This window comes from Siphateles boraxobius, unplaced genomic scaffold (genome assembly GCF_051911475.1).
Source record: "Siphateles boraxobius isolate OS27281-9 unplaced genomic scaffold, OSU_SipBor_1 6, whole genome shotgun sequence".
Taxonomy (NCBI): Eukaryota; Metazoa; Chordata; class Actinopteri; order Cypriniformes; family Leuciscidae; genus Siphateles; species Siphateles boraxobius.
Genome location: NW_027509186.1, coordinates 24,667,101 through 24,685,057, shown reverse-complemented (window position 1 = coordinate 24,685,057; position 17,957 = coordinate 24,667,101). Strand labels below are relative to the sequence as shown.

Below are 17,957 nucleotides of genomic sequence, written 5' to 3'. Positions count from 1 at the left end.
CAAAGAAATTCTCTAGGGACTAAATGACCCAGTTGACATCCCCCTTAATATGGCTAAATGAACTCTTGGTGTTTATCAAATGTTTGGAGAAGATCTAAAATAGCTTTTTTTGTGTGTGTGTGCAGGGAATGATTTATTATTTCCTCTTTATAATCTATTTTTAAAATGGACTATGACTATGAATGGAGGACACATATGTTTGTTTTCTTATTTTATGGCATTTTTATGACAATATAATATAAACAAATGACATGTATCAGAAAGCTTGTTGAAATTAAATAGCTCAAGAAAATATAAGCTCTTTCCAGCATATGGTTATGAGAAATTAATATGTGCTTTGTCTCTACCTCCCAGGATTTCCTGAGAAAAACAGAGAATGAACCAACCTATAAACCCAGCTCACAGTCTTAAAAATAAATAAATAAATATATATATATATATATATATATATATATATATATATATATATATATATATATATATATATAGTACCTTGTATTTATAGGGCAATGGAATGAGGAAGAAAAAAATGCATGGGATTAAGATAAGATGCTGGATTCGAACCAGCATGTGAAAGCTCAGTCAGCTTGCAGATATATTTAATGGTGTAAATAACTGTGTGCATTTATGTTTGTTTATTAAGAAAAAAGAAAAAAAGCTAGAGATATCCTGTTTAATTTTTTTTAAAATTTAATATCAATAACAATAATTAAAATTAAAGCAAAAATTAAATTCAGTATGACAAATACTACCATGCTGCATAAACTAACAATTGTGCTTCACTAATGTAGCCTACTTAATTTGAAAAGTATAGACTACATTAACAGACAAAAAAAATAGTATCACATTGTCACAACTGTTTTTTAGGAGTAAAAATGTCCATTGACAGGTCATTAAATTATATAGTGAATCTCATGAAATGGGTCCTTGTCTCCATGGCATGATAGTTCAGCTGAACAACAGTAGGTGGCACTCGGGCACTTTATTACTCAGTAGCGAATGCGATTCTGCAGAAGGAAAGCCAGGCGCGTGGAAATGACGTCAATAAAGTTTACATGTGCGGCATGACAGAAAATGGCTGCTGCAGATGAACAACAGCAGGTTCACAGACCTGGAGCTTATAAACAGAAAAACAAACAGCACAAGCATGGAAAACACCGAACTAAAGGCGAGATCGGGCGGGAGAATAAGGGTATGTCTGATGGGTTTATTCACAAATAAATAGTCGCGAACCGTCACGTGGGCAATCCCTGTCTGTCTGGACACGTGTTTAAAGGTCCGAGCAGTAATCAGTGAGACTAATGGAAAAATGTATGTCTGTGTGTAAATACAGGTAGCAGACTTTATATATATATATATATATATATATATATATATATATATATATATAGAGAGAGAGAGAGAGAGAGTGAGAGTGAGTGTGTGTGTGTGTGTGTGAGAGAGAGAGAGAGAGAGAGAGAGAGAGAGAGAGAGAGAGAGAGAGAGAGAGAGAGTGTGTGTGTGTGTGTGTGTGTGTGTGTGTGTGTGAGAGAGAGAGAGAGAGAGAGAGAGAGAGAGAGAGAGAGAGAGAGAGAGAGAGAGAGAGAGAGAGAGTATACGTTTAACTTTTACGTTTGTAATAACTTAAGCCAGCCTAAGATGTCTGCTAGTTTTATCTGGTCTCAGCCTGAATGCATCAAAAGCACCAAAGCCCTTCTAAAACCAGTCTGAGAGACCAGCAAATCATCTTAGTCTGGTTCTTATTGATACTATTCTGACTTATAATGTATGGATCTGTACTTTTTTATAATCATTATGCAATGTATTTGTACATTAATGCTTAGTGTAAGACAGTAAACTTGATGCCATACATCAATCAAATTAGGTAGAGTTGCTGTCATGGCTCTCTCCAAGAAACAGAGAAGAGTGATAAGGAAAATGGACCGCAGAAACAAAGCCAACCAGCTGCGTCGCAACAAAAAAGACTTGGTAAATTGACATTAGACTTCTACTAAGTCTACCAAGGTTTATAGATAGGCCATTAGTTGAAGAACTAAACTCCTTTGGGTTGTTGATGATGACAGGTGCTGACAGAGAAAAGGAAGCTGGGCAGCAGGGATGGACCCCCTCATCTGGTGGCAGTCATAGCCCTTCACGCACGAGTAGATCCTGGAGCTGTCACCAAAATATTAAGAGGTGAAGGACTTGATGGCGTGGTGCACGAGGATCAAGGAGTCACTGGGGCTAAGAACAGTTTTGGTCTCGTTCTACACCGCTTTAAACAGAGATTCACTTTCTACACACCAGACACAGGTAACACTTAAAGCAAAGGAACAAATGATGGTTAAGCACAATTGAATTTCATTTATAACTTCTGACAGTATACAGTGGTCACAAAAAATATTTACACTACCTTTCAAATGTTAGAGGTTGGTAAGATACATTTTTTTTGCATTTAATTGATAAATACAGTAAGTATTTCTGTTATGGTACTTTTGAACAGTGTCAATTTGAGCCATGCTCTCAAATGTTAGAATTTAATTACATTCGATAAGACATTGAACTAAGTGAAACAATTATGCTAATCAAAATATCATTTTCATTTTTCAGTTGCTTTAATCAGCTCGTTTAATTTTGAGTGTATGTATGAAGTCACTAACCTGTTTTCGTAAAATGTTTTAGTTGAAAAGTATGTTTGTGTTGTTATGGGATGGATAATATAAATATTATACTATATATTGGCTCTAAATCAGTTATCAGCTAATATTGGAGTTTAAAAAAAAATTCTATTTACATTTAACACTTAACAGTATCAGTCAATATTGGATACCTAATTGTGCATGCTAATATTTTTAGATTACCGTTGTTGACTTGTCATCTAATGTGAAAAAGAAAAGAAAAGTATGTTTATATATTTATTAATTTATTTTTTAAATTTATTTATTTAAGGCTTGCACCTTGGAACCTATTTCAAGGTTTGCGTTCTCGAGCCACCAGGCACTGTTGTTGTGCGAATGAGCGGGCCGGAGCGCGTTAAGGGTTTTCTGTTAGAACGGTGTTTTGTTAGCGGCCCCCAAGTTAATAACTAATGATCTTTGCAACAGAAGTGAATCAATCGCAACTAACTTTAGCTGGACAATAACTTTATTCTAGAGCTGCTGTAAAGCCAAAACAATCTCTGTTACTTTAATTCCCTATTATGGTAGCAGAGTTGGACTGGTGACCCAAAGGTTGCTGGTTCGATTCCAGTACCGGCAGGAATATGACTGAGGTGTCCTTGAGCAAGGCACCTAACCCCCAATCGCTCCCCGGGCGCCACTCAAGGCTGCCCGCTGCTCCGGGTGTGTGTATCCACGTTTGCAGTGTGTGTGTGTACACTACTCACTACTCTGCTCCTAATGTGTGTGCACTTACTTTGATGGGTTAAATGCAGAGGTCAAATTCCAAGTATGGGTTACCATACTTGGCCATCACGTGTCACTTTCACTTTTTTATTATCACTGTATAGCTGCTTTGAAACAGTCTGTATGGTTAAAAGCGCTATATAAATTAAGGTGACTTTACTTGACTTAATATGTAAAAATTGAATAACATTGTTAAATGTGATCTTTTAGCAAATTTCAAAATAAATATACATTTTTACTACTGTCTTTTTAATGTTGTAATGTTTGATAGTAAGGCAAAGTGGTATATAATTTTATTATTATTATTAAATATCTTTCAGATAAGCCCCACTTTGGTTTGATATTTTGTTATCAAAGGCAATTTGAACTATTTTCAAGTGTGGTTTAAGCCCTTTTTTGTCTTAAGGGGCTAAAACAAATCTTCTTTTTTCTCACTTCAGCTGATATTTATTCACTCCTGGATGTGGCGAAGGTTGCAGACAGTTTGGTGTTTGTGTTGGAGTCGACTGAAGGTTGGGACAGCTATGGAGACTACTGCCTGTCCAGCCTCTTTGCCCAGGGGTTACCAAGTCATGGTGAGAACAATCAATTATACAGGTTACCAATCATTCTGCACAAATATTTGATGCGTCACGATTGACAAATCGTGATCAATTCTTTTTCCTCTTTGCCCTGCAGCACTGGTGTGTCAGGGAGTGGCTGATCTAGCGGTGAAGAAACGCACTGAGTCTCGAAGGGCGCTCTCTCGTTTGGTAGAGTCTCGTTTCCCAGAATCACGTCTCTTCTCTGCAGACAGCGAGCAGGATGCCACGCTATTGCTGAGGCACCTGTCGGCACAGAAACAGAGACGGCTGGGTTTCCGCTCTCGCCGCTCATACCTGCTGGCTCAGAGAGCCATATATATCCCAAACTCCAGCCAGAATGGGACAGGGGGCCCAGACACAGGGTTAGGAACCCTCTCTGTGTCAGGATATATTCGAGGCTGTCCTCTTCAAGTCAACAGGCTGGTGCATATCACAGGTCATGGTGACTTCCAGCTCAGCCAGATCGATGCTCCTGTAGACCCTCTACCCATAGTGACAGCAGCCCCTCGCCCAGCGAAGCCAGGACGAGACGTAGAGATGACGGTTAGGAGGCTACTGTTCACTTTTGAAGACTTCATTTTTTTGTTGTAATGGTGAATTTATAGTGCAATTTGTAATTAATTAATCCAAACCAAATCCTAACTAGGAGCAACAAGCATTAAAACAGTTGTTCTAAATCCTAAACTTGTTTGACTCCGAGGACCCCTATTGTCCACAACAATATTAGAAGCCCCCTCCTCACATAATTTGAAGACTTTAATGATTCCCATAATATTTATGTTCCTTTTAATTCATGGAATAATAATGTTCCCCTGAAGGAATTATGGTTACACTGTACAATAAGGTCCCATTTGGAAAGCCCTGACTATCAGTAACACTGAGCAATACATTTGTTACAGTATTTTGTTTATCTTTTTAGTTAATAAAAATACAATTTTTCATTGTTAGTTCATTAGCTGAAGTCCATTAAATATTAAAATATACAACTTTTCAATTTAATCATGTAGTAATTTTAAGTGAATAAACTTAGATTAATAAATGCTTTAAAAATATTTTTCTTTGTTCATGTTAACAAATGGAACCTTATTGTTAAGTTGGTCACACTTTAGATTAGGGTCCAATTTTCTCTATTAACTACTACTTTTGCCTCAATAAACCCCTGATTACTACTTATCAATAGTTAGTAAGGTAGTTTTTAAGTTTAGGTAGGATTATGGGATGTAGAATATGGTCATGCAGAATAAGGCATTAATATGTGCTTTGTAAGTACTGTTAAACAGCCAATATCCTAGTAATATGCGTGCTAATAAGCGGTTAGTTAATAGTGAGAATTGAACCCTAAACTTAAGTGTTACCATTATTACTGATTTGTAGGATTAATATTCAGGATTTTTAGAAATGCTTTATTTGCAATTTCTACCTGAAGTATTTTAGAGCTTGGCATTAGTAGTGTATTCATTATAAAAATGGCAATGGTATTTTAAGATTGTATCAATTTACATTACTTGTCCAGGTCTAGAAATCACACTTTTGAAAGGAATTAAAATTTTAAGTTTAAAAGTTTGTGGGCAATGGCCCCATGGTTGAGAACCACTGAATAAAATCCCAAAATCAAATGCTGTTACAACTGTTTTAAAACCTAATTGTGTTCTTATTGGCTATTATGTAGCATCATCTCTTCACTTTCATTTTGGATGTACTAATTGATGCTGGAGTGTTGTCACACCTGATTTATTTATTATTTGTGATGTTTATTTATTAAGGTTGTTATATCTTTGTCTCTGTATGTCCTGTAGGATGGTGGGGATGGACATATGAATGGGGACGTTCGGGTGTTGATGAAAGCAGACCCTGAGAAGAGAGAGAGCTTGCAGGCGGAGGCAGAGGTGGATCCCATGGATGGGGAGCAGACGTGGCCCACAGAAGCAGAGCTGGAGGAGGCAGAAGGTACTGTATTACCATGAGCTCTTTAGCCATGTTCACATCAGTGTGTCCACTGACTATGCAAATGAGCAACAATGTAAAGTGTTGGCAAGACAAAGAAGGTAATATTAGTGAGCATTTTCATTGTTCTATATGATTTTCTAGATTGATTCATGGCATGCATTTATAACTTTTCATCTTGTTAATGATATAAGGCATTATGCACTGCTGCAAATGAATTGAAGAAAATGAATTCAAAACAAAAAATGAAATGTCAAAACAGAATGAGATCTTTTGTTTGTGGCATCTCATTAATGATCAGAGTTTTAAAAGTTATAGTCAAGGTATATATACAGACATCCCAAGTCTCCCGGAAGTTGCGGGACTCTCCCGCATATTGATAGCGGCTCCCTGATGCCCGCAAATTATTTCAAATCTCCCAGAATCTCGAGCTCCTAACCGTGTAGCGGGCGCTCGGCAGAGAGGGAGAGAGCGAGAGACATTGCGTGTGTGTGCAAATGTGCGTGTGTGCCTCATGAAGCGCATGCAAATCCCCCCAACAACAACAAAACCGAACAATCCCCCCGTCAACAAAACCGAACACCCCCCATCCCCGTCAACAAAACTGAACCCCCCCCCCTCAACAAAAAGAGATACCTCCCTGAAATGACTTCTTGCAGGTTGGGATGTCTGTATATATAATATATCAGTTATAGTGATTGATATGCATTTACTTTTGTTCAGATGCCATAAAGAACCGGAGAGTGATGAAGGTACCAAAGGGGACTTCCGACTATCAGGCCATATGGATCAAGGATGATGCCGCCGAGGAGGAAGAGGATGATGATTATGTTGACAGCTGTGATGATGATGAAGATGGGATAATGGATGATGAAATGGATGGTGATAATGAATCTCAGGTGTGTTTTTATTATTTTGACACAAGCTGTCACAAGTTTGTGATGAAGCATTTCCTTAAGAGGAAGATCAAACTACAGCCTCCTATGTCATAACCAAATACCTACAAATAGGAAGCTATTAAAGATAGTCCACCAAAATAAATCACACGGGTACTGTTAACAAGCATGAATATAGATGAGGGATTTTATAGATTCCCTATTTTTTTTTTCCGCCATGAGATATATGACACAGGTGAATTGCATAAATCACACAGATAACCTAATGACAAATTTAAAATTTTTCATACATGTTTTCAGTGTCTTGTATTGGCTCTGTTCACAGTCAGTGCAGCTCCATCTCTCCAAGCATTGTGAGTTTGGGTAGAGTACATTTGAAAACACAATGTGCGCCTCCCGTAATGAGAATATAAAAAAATCAGCAAAATTAATGCAAAAGAGAAGTTTTAAGGTCTACTTTCAGCCAAAATAAAAGCTCTGTTGTTTAACATTTAAAAGCAAAGATATTGACACACTCATGAATGTAAAACATTTATCGTTGTTTGGTTAAAAAAAAAGTAATTATTATTATTATTATTATTATTAATAAATACTCCTTTATATTTTATTTTACAGTAGTATTATTGTAATAGTAATATAATAATAATAAAATACAATTTAATTAATACAATAATTTTAATAATGATAATTGTTATTTTATAGTTATAATGGGGACGATGGAGTAAGCATATATTCCTTTTTTTATGTTCTTAGATCACATTCCTGGTTCTAGGTTTGTTTTTATAAATTTATATATACAATTGCACCTCATACCCTAGGAAGCAAACATGGTTTGTTTTAGTATATAACTGTTGGTATGGCAACCGGCGAGGTGGCAGCAGAACTTGGCAAAAGCGCGTTAAACCCAAGTACATCTGACTGCCAGATAATGATTGAAGGTCTAAATAAAGTCAGAAGGATGAGATGGAGGGTGGGCACGGCGCGGGCGGAACACCGCATACGTGACTATGCGCTGTGTGGCGGAGAGGCACTGTTTGTTTTCTCAACGTCTGCTGCTTGGCCTTAGTGCCAGGCATCTTGACGCAACAATAGTGTTTGGAGAGGGTGTCCCGAGAGAAGCCTTCTGTCTTCCTGCTCTTTAGACAGAACTTCCTGTCGAGACTTGTGGGGGGGGGCGGCCATTTATTTATACCAGCTGGGCTTGAAAGAACAAGGGGAAGCTTGACACGTATGGAAGCTCTGGTCCATTTATTTTCTTTAATCATAATTAGCATGTGTTTGATGTCTTGGGGCGCACCAAAGGAGACTTTTCAATGCGAGATGTTAACAATAGGGAAGTGGTACTACAGATGATTACGGAGATTATTTTTATTACTGCACCTGCGATTGTTCTACAGGTTGACCCCACAGGGGGGTGAATGCACCCCAGCGGTATGTCTTGTCTTTTTCCCTATTTCAGCAACTATGCTGTCTGTTTAGTGGACTTCAAAGAAATGGCCTGTTTTGTTTGGGTATGTCTAGAGAAATGTTTTTACATTTTACTTGCTTCTCTTCCTCTCTAAGGATGCTGGATCTGAATGCGCATCTGAAGGAGATGATGACGATGTGGAAGAAGAAGAGGAGATCTGTTCCTCCGGACACACCGGAGGTGATCAGAAGTATGACAAAGAAATTGACGAGGCTGAGGAGGGAGAGGGGCTGAGGAGGTACAGAGAGGCGCGTGCCAATGAGATGTTCCCCGATGAAGTCGACACTCCCCTAGATGTCCCAGCCAAGACACGGTAAGAACCACAACAATGTATCTGTCAATGTTAGATTTTAAAAACATAGTTCACCTAAAAATTTAAATAATCTAATATGCATTTACTTTTGCATCTTACTTGCCATCATGCTGGTCCAACCTCTGTGGGTTTTTTTCGCCCCATGAAACAACAATTACTAAAATGCTACAATTACCGATAATTATTTTTATGTAATGGCCATTATTAAAATTCAGTAAATGTAAAAATAAAACACTAAATACTAAAATCCATCCCTTTGAATGCTACAAGGTTGTGATGAAATTAGGCATCACAACATTATAATATTTAGTATGGAAATATGGGTATTCAATGGCGTTATATTTAACAGTGTTATAGTAAGTGTTAAGGTAATATAAATGTTGCAAACCGTTAAAATACAAAATGTTTACATGTTGATATGATAAATAAAAAAGAAACTCTAATATAGGCTGATAACCTATATGTTACTGATATATTGAATTGTGAATGAATATATTACGTAGTATAATACACACACACACACACACACACACACACACACACACACACACACACACACACACACACACATTTTTTTATATATACATGTATATAAAATGTGTGTGTGTGTGTGTGTATATTATACTACGTATATTATGTGTATTGTATATTACACCATAAAGGTCTTTTAAATATATCTTTACATTGCTGTTCAAAAGAATTTTTTTTTTTCACTGACACCAGACTTTTGAACAGTAATGTACACAAGGTTTCTACCCAGCTTACTGGTCTGTTCTACATGTTCAGGTTCCAGAAGTACAGAGGTCTGAAGAGTTTCCGTTCCTCCCCATGGGACCCCCTGGAGAACTTGCCCCCCAATTACTCGCGCATCTACCAATTCCAGAATTTTGAGCGCATGCGTCGCCGAATATTAGCAGATGCTGCTAGCGAGGAGGAAGGAGCGATGGTTTGTATGGGGGAGGGGGGGTGGCCTAGAGTGTTCTCACAAATATCTTGGTTCTGTTCCAGAAACATTGGTGCTTCACTGTTTGCCCAAGGAATTTGTTTGGAAATGTCCGTCTTTTATTCCTGCAGGTAGGCTGGTATGTGACTCTTCATATTGTGGATGTTCCTCCCTCAGTAATGGAGAGCTTTCTGACCGGAAAACCATTAGTGATGGTGTCCCTGCTACCACATGAACAGAAGGTACTTACAGCTTCTCAAACATTTTAAGTGATTAAGATAAAATGAGATGTTTCAGTTTTGAAATACAGTGCTACTGCTCAGTTTAAATGCACTTTCACAAATAATTATAGTCAGTATTGAAATGGCCATCTCTTTGCAGATGTCAGTCATGCAAATGTTGGTGCGGCAGCACCCGAGCAACACAGAACCCATCAAGTCTAAAGAAGAGCTGGTGTTTCAGTGCGGTTTCAGGCGCTTCAGAGCTTCAGCTATCTTTTCACAGCACACTTCTGGTAATAACAGCCTATAGAGAGCATCGTGTTTTTCAGAGGACAACTTTTATAGCAGGGGCTTTCAAACAGTTTGATGCCACGGACCCCTAAATAGGATATTCCCATTGCGAGGGACCTCTTTCCTTGCTAATAAAATAAAAATACACACACAGAGATGTTAAAAATGTGTACAATATTATCTGGAAAATATTTACATAGCTGTATCCTTTTTTCTACCCACCATTAGTGTACTGTGTTTAGTGTTTATTAGTGTTATGAAGATTAAATATAAAAGAGTGGTAACACTTTAGTTTTTTGTCCAATTGTCATTTTGAACTAGTTGCTTATTAGCAGCATTCATATTACCGTGATATTGGCTGTTTATTAGTACTTATAAAGCACACATTAATGCTTTTTTCTGCATGAACATATTCTATAACCCTTAATCCTACCAATACCTAAACTTAACAACTACCTTACTAACTATTAATAAAGCAGTAATTAGGAGTTTGAGGCAGAAGGAATAGTTGATAGTTATTTAATAGTAATAATTGGAGCCTAATCTAAAGTGTGACCAAAACAGTTACTGTCATTAATCTCATGAGCATGGACTAATCTTTGAAAAACAGAATAAAACGGTAATGTAATTTTTATTTATTTAATTATATCTTTTAACTTTGTTTATAAATAAATAATTTAATGATTTGGTTTTATTAATTGATTAGCATTTTTAAAAAAATGTTAATACTTTTCTCTGAACTTTATCAGTGTCTGGGTCTCCGCACCCCAGTTTGAAAACCCCTGCTTTAAGACTGCCAAGTCTAGCACTATGGTTGATTTGTATCTGGAAAAAAATGACGGGTCATTTGGGTCAACGACCCCTTCTAACAAAGCCTTTTCGTCTGTCCACATGATGAATCTGACAAGGTTAATTCCATTTTTCTATGTCCTCAGCTGATAAACACAAGTTGGAGCGGTTCCTGCGTCCTGATGCTCCTACAGTGATGTCTGTCTATGCCCCAATTACCTTCCCCACAGCTGGTGTCCTGGTCTTAAAACAGAGAGACAATGGTGGGGAGAATCAGACACAACATTTGATTCAAAAAGAGAACTGCCTTCACCAGTACAGCATGTGGTTCAGCTTTTTTGTTCTGCCTTTACCACAGGTATGCAAGACCTGGTGGCCACAGGTACTCTTTTGAGCTGCGATCCTCGGCGTGTGGTTTTGAAGAGAATCGTTCTGAGTGGACACCCTTTCAAAATCAACCGGCGCTCTGCTGTGGTCCGTTACATGTTCTTCAACAGAGGTGAGAACAGAGGCGTTAGTCATTTCCTCTGTTTACTTTCAGATGTGTGTGGTGTTAAATGAGTCATTCTGTTGAGATCTAACATTTGAGTCCAACATTAAAGCATTTCTTTTTTTACAGATGATATTCTGTGGTTCAAGCCAGTAGAACTACGTACGAAATGGGGACGAAGAGGACACATCAAGGAAGCTTTAGGTATGAAAAAACAACAAAAAAACTCAGCTGTGGAGAGAAACTTCACAGTTTCACAGACAGGGCTTAGATTAAGCCAAATAACATTATTTCTTAATTAATATTTTAAATATTAAGCATTTAATTAAGCATTTAAAATTATTTTATAATAAAGTTATTATTATTATTTGTTTATTTTAATTATCATTATTAATTTTATTGTGTATTTAATTAGGCATTTTGAATATTTATTATTAATAATCTTATTTTATTGTTGAAGTCTGATTCTTTACTTATATTCATCAAAACCAGTAATAAAACTGATTTTAAAAAGCCTCAGTTCTGAATATTTACACAAGTAATGAGTTTTGTTTGTAAATAATATTGGTAGAAATAATATTTATTGATTAATACTTTACTGGGCTGAAAATATACATAGGAATGATTGAAACAAAATGGCTAACAAAACTGCATTAAGTATTAGTTGGTCTAGTTTTTAATTGGGGAGACAAAGAGGGAAAAATAACATTCTTAAAAAATGGGTGTTGGGAATGTTGGCTACTCTGAGTATTTTATGACACTTCCATTTGTGCTTTTGCAGGTACTCACGGCCACATGAAGTGTGTATTTGATAGTCAGATGCGCTCGCAGGACACAGTGCTGATGAATCTGTATAAGAGGGTGTATCCTCGCTGGACCTACGACCCCTATGTCCCCGCCCCTCTGCCTTGGGTCAAGAGAGAGGAGCCACCAGCGTTCTGTGACATTGACATGGACTAGAGGCAGGAAGTTATGTACTGAAAGCAATGGAAGCATAACATGACACTGAATGCTTGTGTCACAGCTACTCAGATATTGATTCTCTGTACTTTAATTGACAATTAAATGTCTATATATAATTTCTGTGCTTGTTGGAGTGTTCTTCAAGCATTTCCCATAGTTTCATTTGATCAAGTCCCTCAGTGACCACTAGATGGCAAACATGTATTAAAGTGAAAATGGTTTCTTTCCACAGAGTAAGAGTTTGACATTCCTTTTTGAATCTGGGATGTTTTTAACCATTGTCAGTACAGACATAATGGTGTTGGTTATTTAGAGCCTCAGGTTGACAAAATTAACCCAAGAAATAATTTCGCAAACACAAAAAATTTGTTTTAACCAGTAAAACGCATCCTTAGCAGTGTTGTGGAGAAGCATATATATATATATATATATATATATATATATATATATATATATATATATATATATAAAAAAGTGTGAACTGAACTAAATTCCTGTCAAAACCCAAAGGGAGAGTGTCTTGTCTTTTTATGAGGGAGGCAGTGGCGCAAACCCGCATCTAAACTCTCATTGTAAATACTGTCATTGCAATCTTTTATTTCTCATCATTTAGCTCAAACCAAACCTCACGCTGGAATATTATCTCCCTCAAGTATGTCCTCAACAACAACTGCAGCCCGTACTGTTCTCTGGCTGCCATCGTTCAGAATCGCTGGCAACGGTGAGAGATGATAATCATTGGTGAACGAATGCATAGCGACTATAATTTATGCTGTGACACTGCCATATGCAGATGGCTGAGGTTCTATGGGCCTTTATGGTGCAGATGGAGTGTGTATGTGTGCTGTCTGCACTGTTATTCTCCTTCATTCCTACAGACTCTTCCACCACTCCCTCTCCCTGGTGGTTCCCTGACCTGAAGCCCCCTTTTCACCACCATCTACACTCTCTCACACAGGGAGCGTGACCCTCCGTTGTTTTCTCGCCGGATACCCAAATGTTTTACAGTTTTCTTTCTTTCTCTCTATCCCTCTCTCTTTCTCTACCCCCTCTCCTCGCTCTTTTGCTCTTCGGAGAAACAATGATTTATGAATTGTAATATTTATCGTAAAACAGTGCTCTTGCATGCTTGCAGCTACATGATTCATCCCCAGGTTCTGTTGGGACCACACCACAGATGCATGCCAATATGTCTGGGAAAAGAGAAGGTGAAGCTTTGGGCTCAAAAAACACAATGTGATCCAAGAAACGGGGTATCAAAAGTTCAAAATGTACATTTTTATCCTGTGCTGTGAATTTGATTATGGTGGAAAAAGTCAAATAATGATAAAACAATCGCACTAGGGTAATACTTCTTTATTGCCTAGGGGTGCACTCGAAGCTCTGGACGGTTTAAGTTGAGGCACCCCATTTATTTTCTCGTTCATTTTTTAAGCCATGGTGCACCGGGGGCATTGAGCGGGGATGTGTTAAACACATTTTGTTTAAAGCTGAATGGGGTGTGGTATGCCTGGCCAAATGTTCATGATCTAGAGAGGAAATCTAATCCTCCCACACTGGAGATTGTCCTTAAAGAAATATTCCGGGTTCAACACAAGTTAAGCTCAATAGACAGCATTTGTAGCGTAATGTTGATTAGCAGTAAAAATTAACTTTGATTCACCCCTTGTTTTCTTGTAAAAAAAAAAAAGCAAGAATCTGTGTTACAGTGAGGCACTTTCATTGGAAGTCAATGGGGCCAATCTGTAAACATTAATATACATATATAAGTGTTTTAATAGTATAGCCACAAAACATATGTGTGATAACACAATTTTGTGTGTGAAAATTGTTACTGACTTATGTGTGAAGCCATATCTTATTTTACCCCTACACAAGGAAAACCCTAAAATGACCATAAAAATCAGTTTCTGCATTTAAATCCGCCAAAAATTGCCTCAAGGCAACGTTGAACGCAGAAATGTGATGCTTGTAATTTCATAAAAGCACTTATAATTAATAATTCTTCTGTTAAAACTCGTTATTTTTAAGATCGTTTTAGGGTTTTTGTCGTTAGGCCAACAAAGCTGTAAAATTGAAGTTAAGATTATGCGGAAATGTTTTTTTTTTCACACTAAAATCTTGATTTATATTTTGTGGCTTTACTTTTGAAACTGATTATTTTAATCTTTACGAATTGGCCCCATTCACTTCCATTGTAAGGGCCTTATTGTAACCTTGATGTCAAAATAATAATTCATGGTAATCATCTTTATGCCACAAAAACGGTTAATTGAGCTTCACTTGTATTGACCCCTGAATATTTCTCTAAAAACATGCGTGGAATGTGATTGTCGGGTTTTTCTTCCACTTGAGCCCCACCGCGTACCAGAAACATCCACTTGAGATTAACGTGGAAGTGTTGAATTGTGTTTTGGCTGATCGAAAGCAAAACGTTTGTGACAGTGAGGGACAAACTACATGGAGGTATATTGGACAGCACTTATATGAGCATGTGATTGGTTTCGACCACAGTCGGAAGGAGTTAATGCTGGTGGCTTGGGGCCTCTTGGACCAGGAATGTCCTGTGGTTCCCAGTTCACTGCCACCACACACAGCTGGATCCCACTGAAGACATAATGGGTGAAAGATTTTTCCAGTGGAAGAGGAGAGAGAGTAAAAAAGGAGAGAAAGAGATTGCAGGGGAGAAAGAGATAAGAGGAGAACTGCTGAGTGTTTAAATTGAATGTAAAACAGAGATTGTGCAGGAGTATAATTTAAGTGCCGCTCAGTTGGGAAAACAAGAATAAGCAAATATGTTTGAGAGGAGGAGGGGGAGGGGGAAGGGGGTGGAGGGGTGTGAGAAGGAGATGGAGAGCAAGAGTGGCTGGCGTTTATGGATAGCAGATGTGGCGCTGTGGGATTTTTGGCAGGGGCCAATGGTGCCTGAGTCCTGCACTGGCTGGGTGGCACCAGGGTGAGAGCGAGGTCAGAGCACCGCAGCACACAGCCCATAAAACACCGCAAGAGAGACGCACACACAGAGGGACGCAAGCTTGGGACGGCAATACGCCACAGAACATGCAGAACTCTTCAATACTGGAGCAACAGCTTAAGATGCAACTCTTCTGCTTGCTAGCAGGGGGAAAAACAAGAAAACTTTGAAATCATGATCTATCCTCTCACGTGTAAGGATTTAAATCAATACATGTCATTTATGTGACACTAGCACAACAGTATTGGAAAAAAATAACAGTTGCATACTAATGCTGCATTCAAATAACTTCGTTCTTGAGCACTAAATTGTAGTAATTTCTATAAGGTCTAGCATTAATACAATCTGATGTTATCACCTGAGCATTCCCTTTGCTGAAACATCAGTTTATTGGCCTAGATACTAGGTACTAAGTTTAGTGTGTGATTAGAAGTGTTATAAAATAGCTTTATGGTCTGTTTATTCTTAATCATGAAAAATGTGTTACTTAATGTCTTTTAAATATCACTTTTCAATTTAAACATTTCGCTTTGTTTTTAGTTAGCCTTGGTTAGCATGCTAACAGTTTAGCTTAGTCTAGCATTTTAAAATTACAGCACATACAGTATGTCAAACATACCACTAAGCTTAGCTCTTTTAATTAGCTAGAACAAGATATAACACGCCATGTTTCCAATCGTTGAGGAAGGAGGGGATGTTGCAAAATTCCAACATTTTCGAATATAACGACATTTTCCTGTGATGGCAATGCTGATTTTTAACAGCCATTACTCCAGACTTAAGTGTCACATGATCCTTCAGAAATCATTCTAATATGCTGAAACATTGGAAGAAACATTTCTTATTATTGTCAATGTTAAAAACAGTGCTGCTTTATATTTTTGCGGGAACCCTTTTACATTGTTTCAGGATTCTTTCCTGAATAGAAAGTTCAAAAGAACAGCACTTTATTTGAAATGGAAAACTTTTGTAGCATTACAAATGTCTTTACTGTCGCAGGAGGAAAAGCGCTACTATTACACTTCATACTCCTCTGTTATTTCTTAGGCACCATTTTCTTGCCACATCTAGTTGTCTCAACCATAACCTCTCAAAATTCCTCAGTAGAATCAAACATCCTGTCATTTTCTGTACACTCGCTCTCCCTTTATCTCTTTCTGTCTCTCTCGCTGTCTTGTTCCCCCTTCCTCTCCCCTTACCCTGGCCCTGACTCCCTGGTTCCTGGGGCCTGGCCAAGGCGTGTGTCCCCGAAGGAGCCAGTGAGGAGATGGAGAGAGGGGGCAGAGCAGGGGCTGAGAGACAGGCTCCAAAACCACAGCTGCGGCAGCCCTGCCTCTCCTTCCTCTCTCCTGTCCTCTCTCTCTCTCACTCTCTCTCTCTCTCACTTCACTTGAGTTTGCGAGGAGCTGGCCTGGCACACGCCCCAGCTCAGCCATTAATCAGAGGAGAGGGGTAGTGTGTGTGTTTGTGCTGATAGAGAACTGGCTGGAACGGGGGTGGTATGGAGACCAGGACCTCCCAACAAAGCAGTGGAGTTCACCCAGCGAGCGAACAGGGGAGGGAGTCTGACAGACAAAAAGCCTGGTGCGCAGATCGTGACTCCACGGCGAGAGAGACGGAGATGAGATAGACGAGGAGAATTTGGATGCGTTTAGGTGAGGCGTGAGGGAGTGCGAGGCAATAGGCTAGCGGAAATGGACCTGGGGTCCGTTGAGAAGGAAGAGAGGAGATCCAAGATTCTGTCTATCATTGCATATAAACATGGAAAATCTCACGGTTCAATGCAAACAGCTGTAGAATGTGCACTTTTGTCTCATTAAGGCAACTCAGTGAAAAAAGTTGGCCACAGTGCATTACGCTCATGGTTAATGCATATCCCAGATACCAGGCCTGAACCCATGCCCAAGGTCTCGGTGCATTACATACCACACAAATCAAAGCTGCTATACAGAATCAAATTAAATACAGTTCTAGTCCAATGTTTGGACGCACCTGACTGTATTTATGTTCCTTATGAAACTTTTCCTCTAAAGGCGTATGCCTATATTTTTGTAAGAAAATGTTAATTATGCTTTTGCACAATTTATTTTAATTTTTTTTTATATATAATTAGTTGTTGGAATGGTGTGGGAAACAAAGCTGCCAACCAGTGCTCAGCATATACGGAAACTATTGTTTAAAACGCGATGCACCTCATCAAGTAAGTGAAGAGAATGAATGGAATGTGCAGAGTATGGACCACAAAAACATTATAGAAAAATTGTGTAAAAATATAAAATTACTATTATTATTAAGACTGACTGCACAGTCCATTCATTCTCTTAACTTAATTTCATGAGGTGCATCGCGATTAAAACAATAGTTTCCATGTATGCTGAGCACTTGTTGGTTGCTTATTATACACTATCTAACTCGTATATTGAAAACAAAAAAGTAATTACAATTTCAATTTAGCAAAGAAATTCATGCATAAGATAAATAGTGTTCATATTAGATAAAAGTGTTAAAATAATAATGATAATAATAAAGATGATTGAATTAAGATAAATAGTGTTAGTGTTGGATAAAAGTGTTAAATAATATGTATATTATTTATTAATATATTTTTTATTTTTCATTATATAAATTGAGCTTTATACACAAAGTATATCTGCCATTATATTTTAGGAAGAGTAGCTACTTTGAAGAAACTAAAATA

General features: G+C 38.0%; 1 protein-coding gene across 1 annotated transcript; it reads left to right on the top strand.

Moving 5' to 3' along the window:
* The first annotated feature begins 1,014 nt into the window (after nt 1-1,014).
* tsr1 (TSR1 ribosome maturation factor) lies at nt 1,015-12,401 on the top strand. Its single transcript, XM_077208320.1, has 15 exons — nt 1,015-1,192; nt 1,865-1,968; nt 2,064-2,292; nt 3,824-3,958; nt 4,062-4,510; nt 5,764-5,914; nt 6,635-6,810; nt 8,371-8,588; nt 9,375-9,534; nt 9,663-9,773; nt 9,913-10,045; nt 10,979-11,095; nt 11,191-11,331; nt 11,452-11,526; nt 12,104-12,401. The coding sequence occupies exons 1-15, from the start codon at nt 1,075-1,077 to the stop codon at nt 12,280-12,282; spliced, it is 2,496 nt and encodes an 831-aa protein (XP_077064435.1). The 5' UTR covers nt 1,015-1,074; the 3' UTR covers nt 12,283-12,401.
* Nucleotides 12,402-17,957: the final 5,556 nt, after the last annotated feature.

Bases quoted from the DNA above. Each gene is read 5' to 3' on its own strand.
- tsr1 (XM_077208320.1), top strand. From the start codon at position 1,075: ATGGCTGCTGCAGATGAACAACAGCAGGTTCACAGACCTGGAGCTTAT. The intron at 5,915-6,634 runs GTACTGTATTAC...ACTTTTGTTCAG, and splicing joins AGAGCTGGAGGAGGCAGAAG to ATGCCATAAAGAACCGGAGA. The intron at 9,535-9,662 runs GTTTGTATGGGG...TTATTCCTGCAG, and splicing joins GCGAGGAGGAAGGAGCGATG to GTAGGCTGGTATGTGACTCT.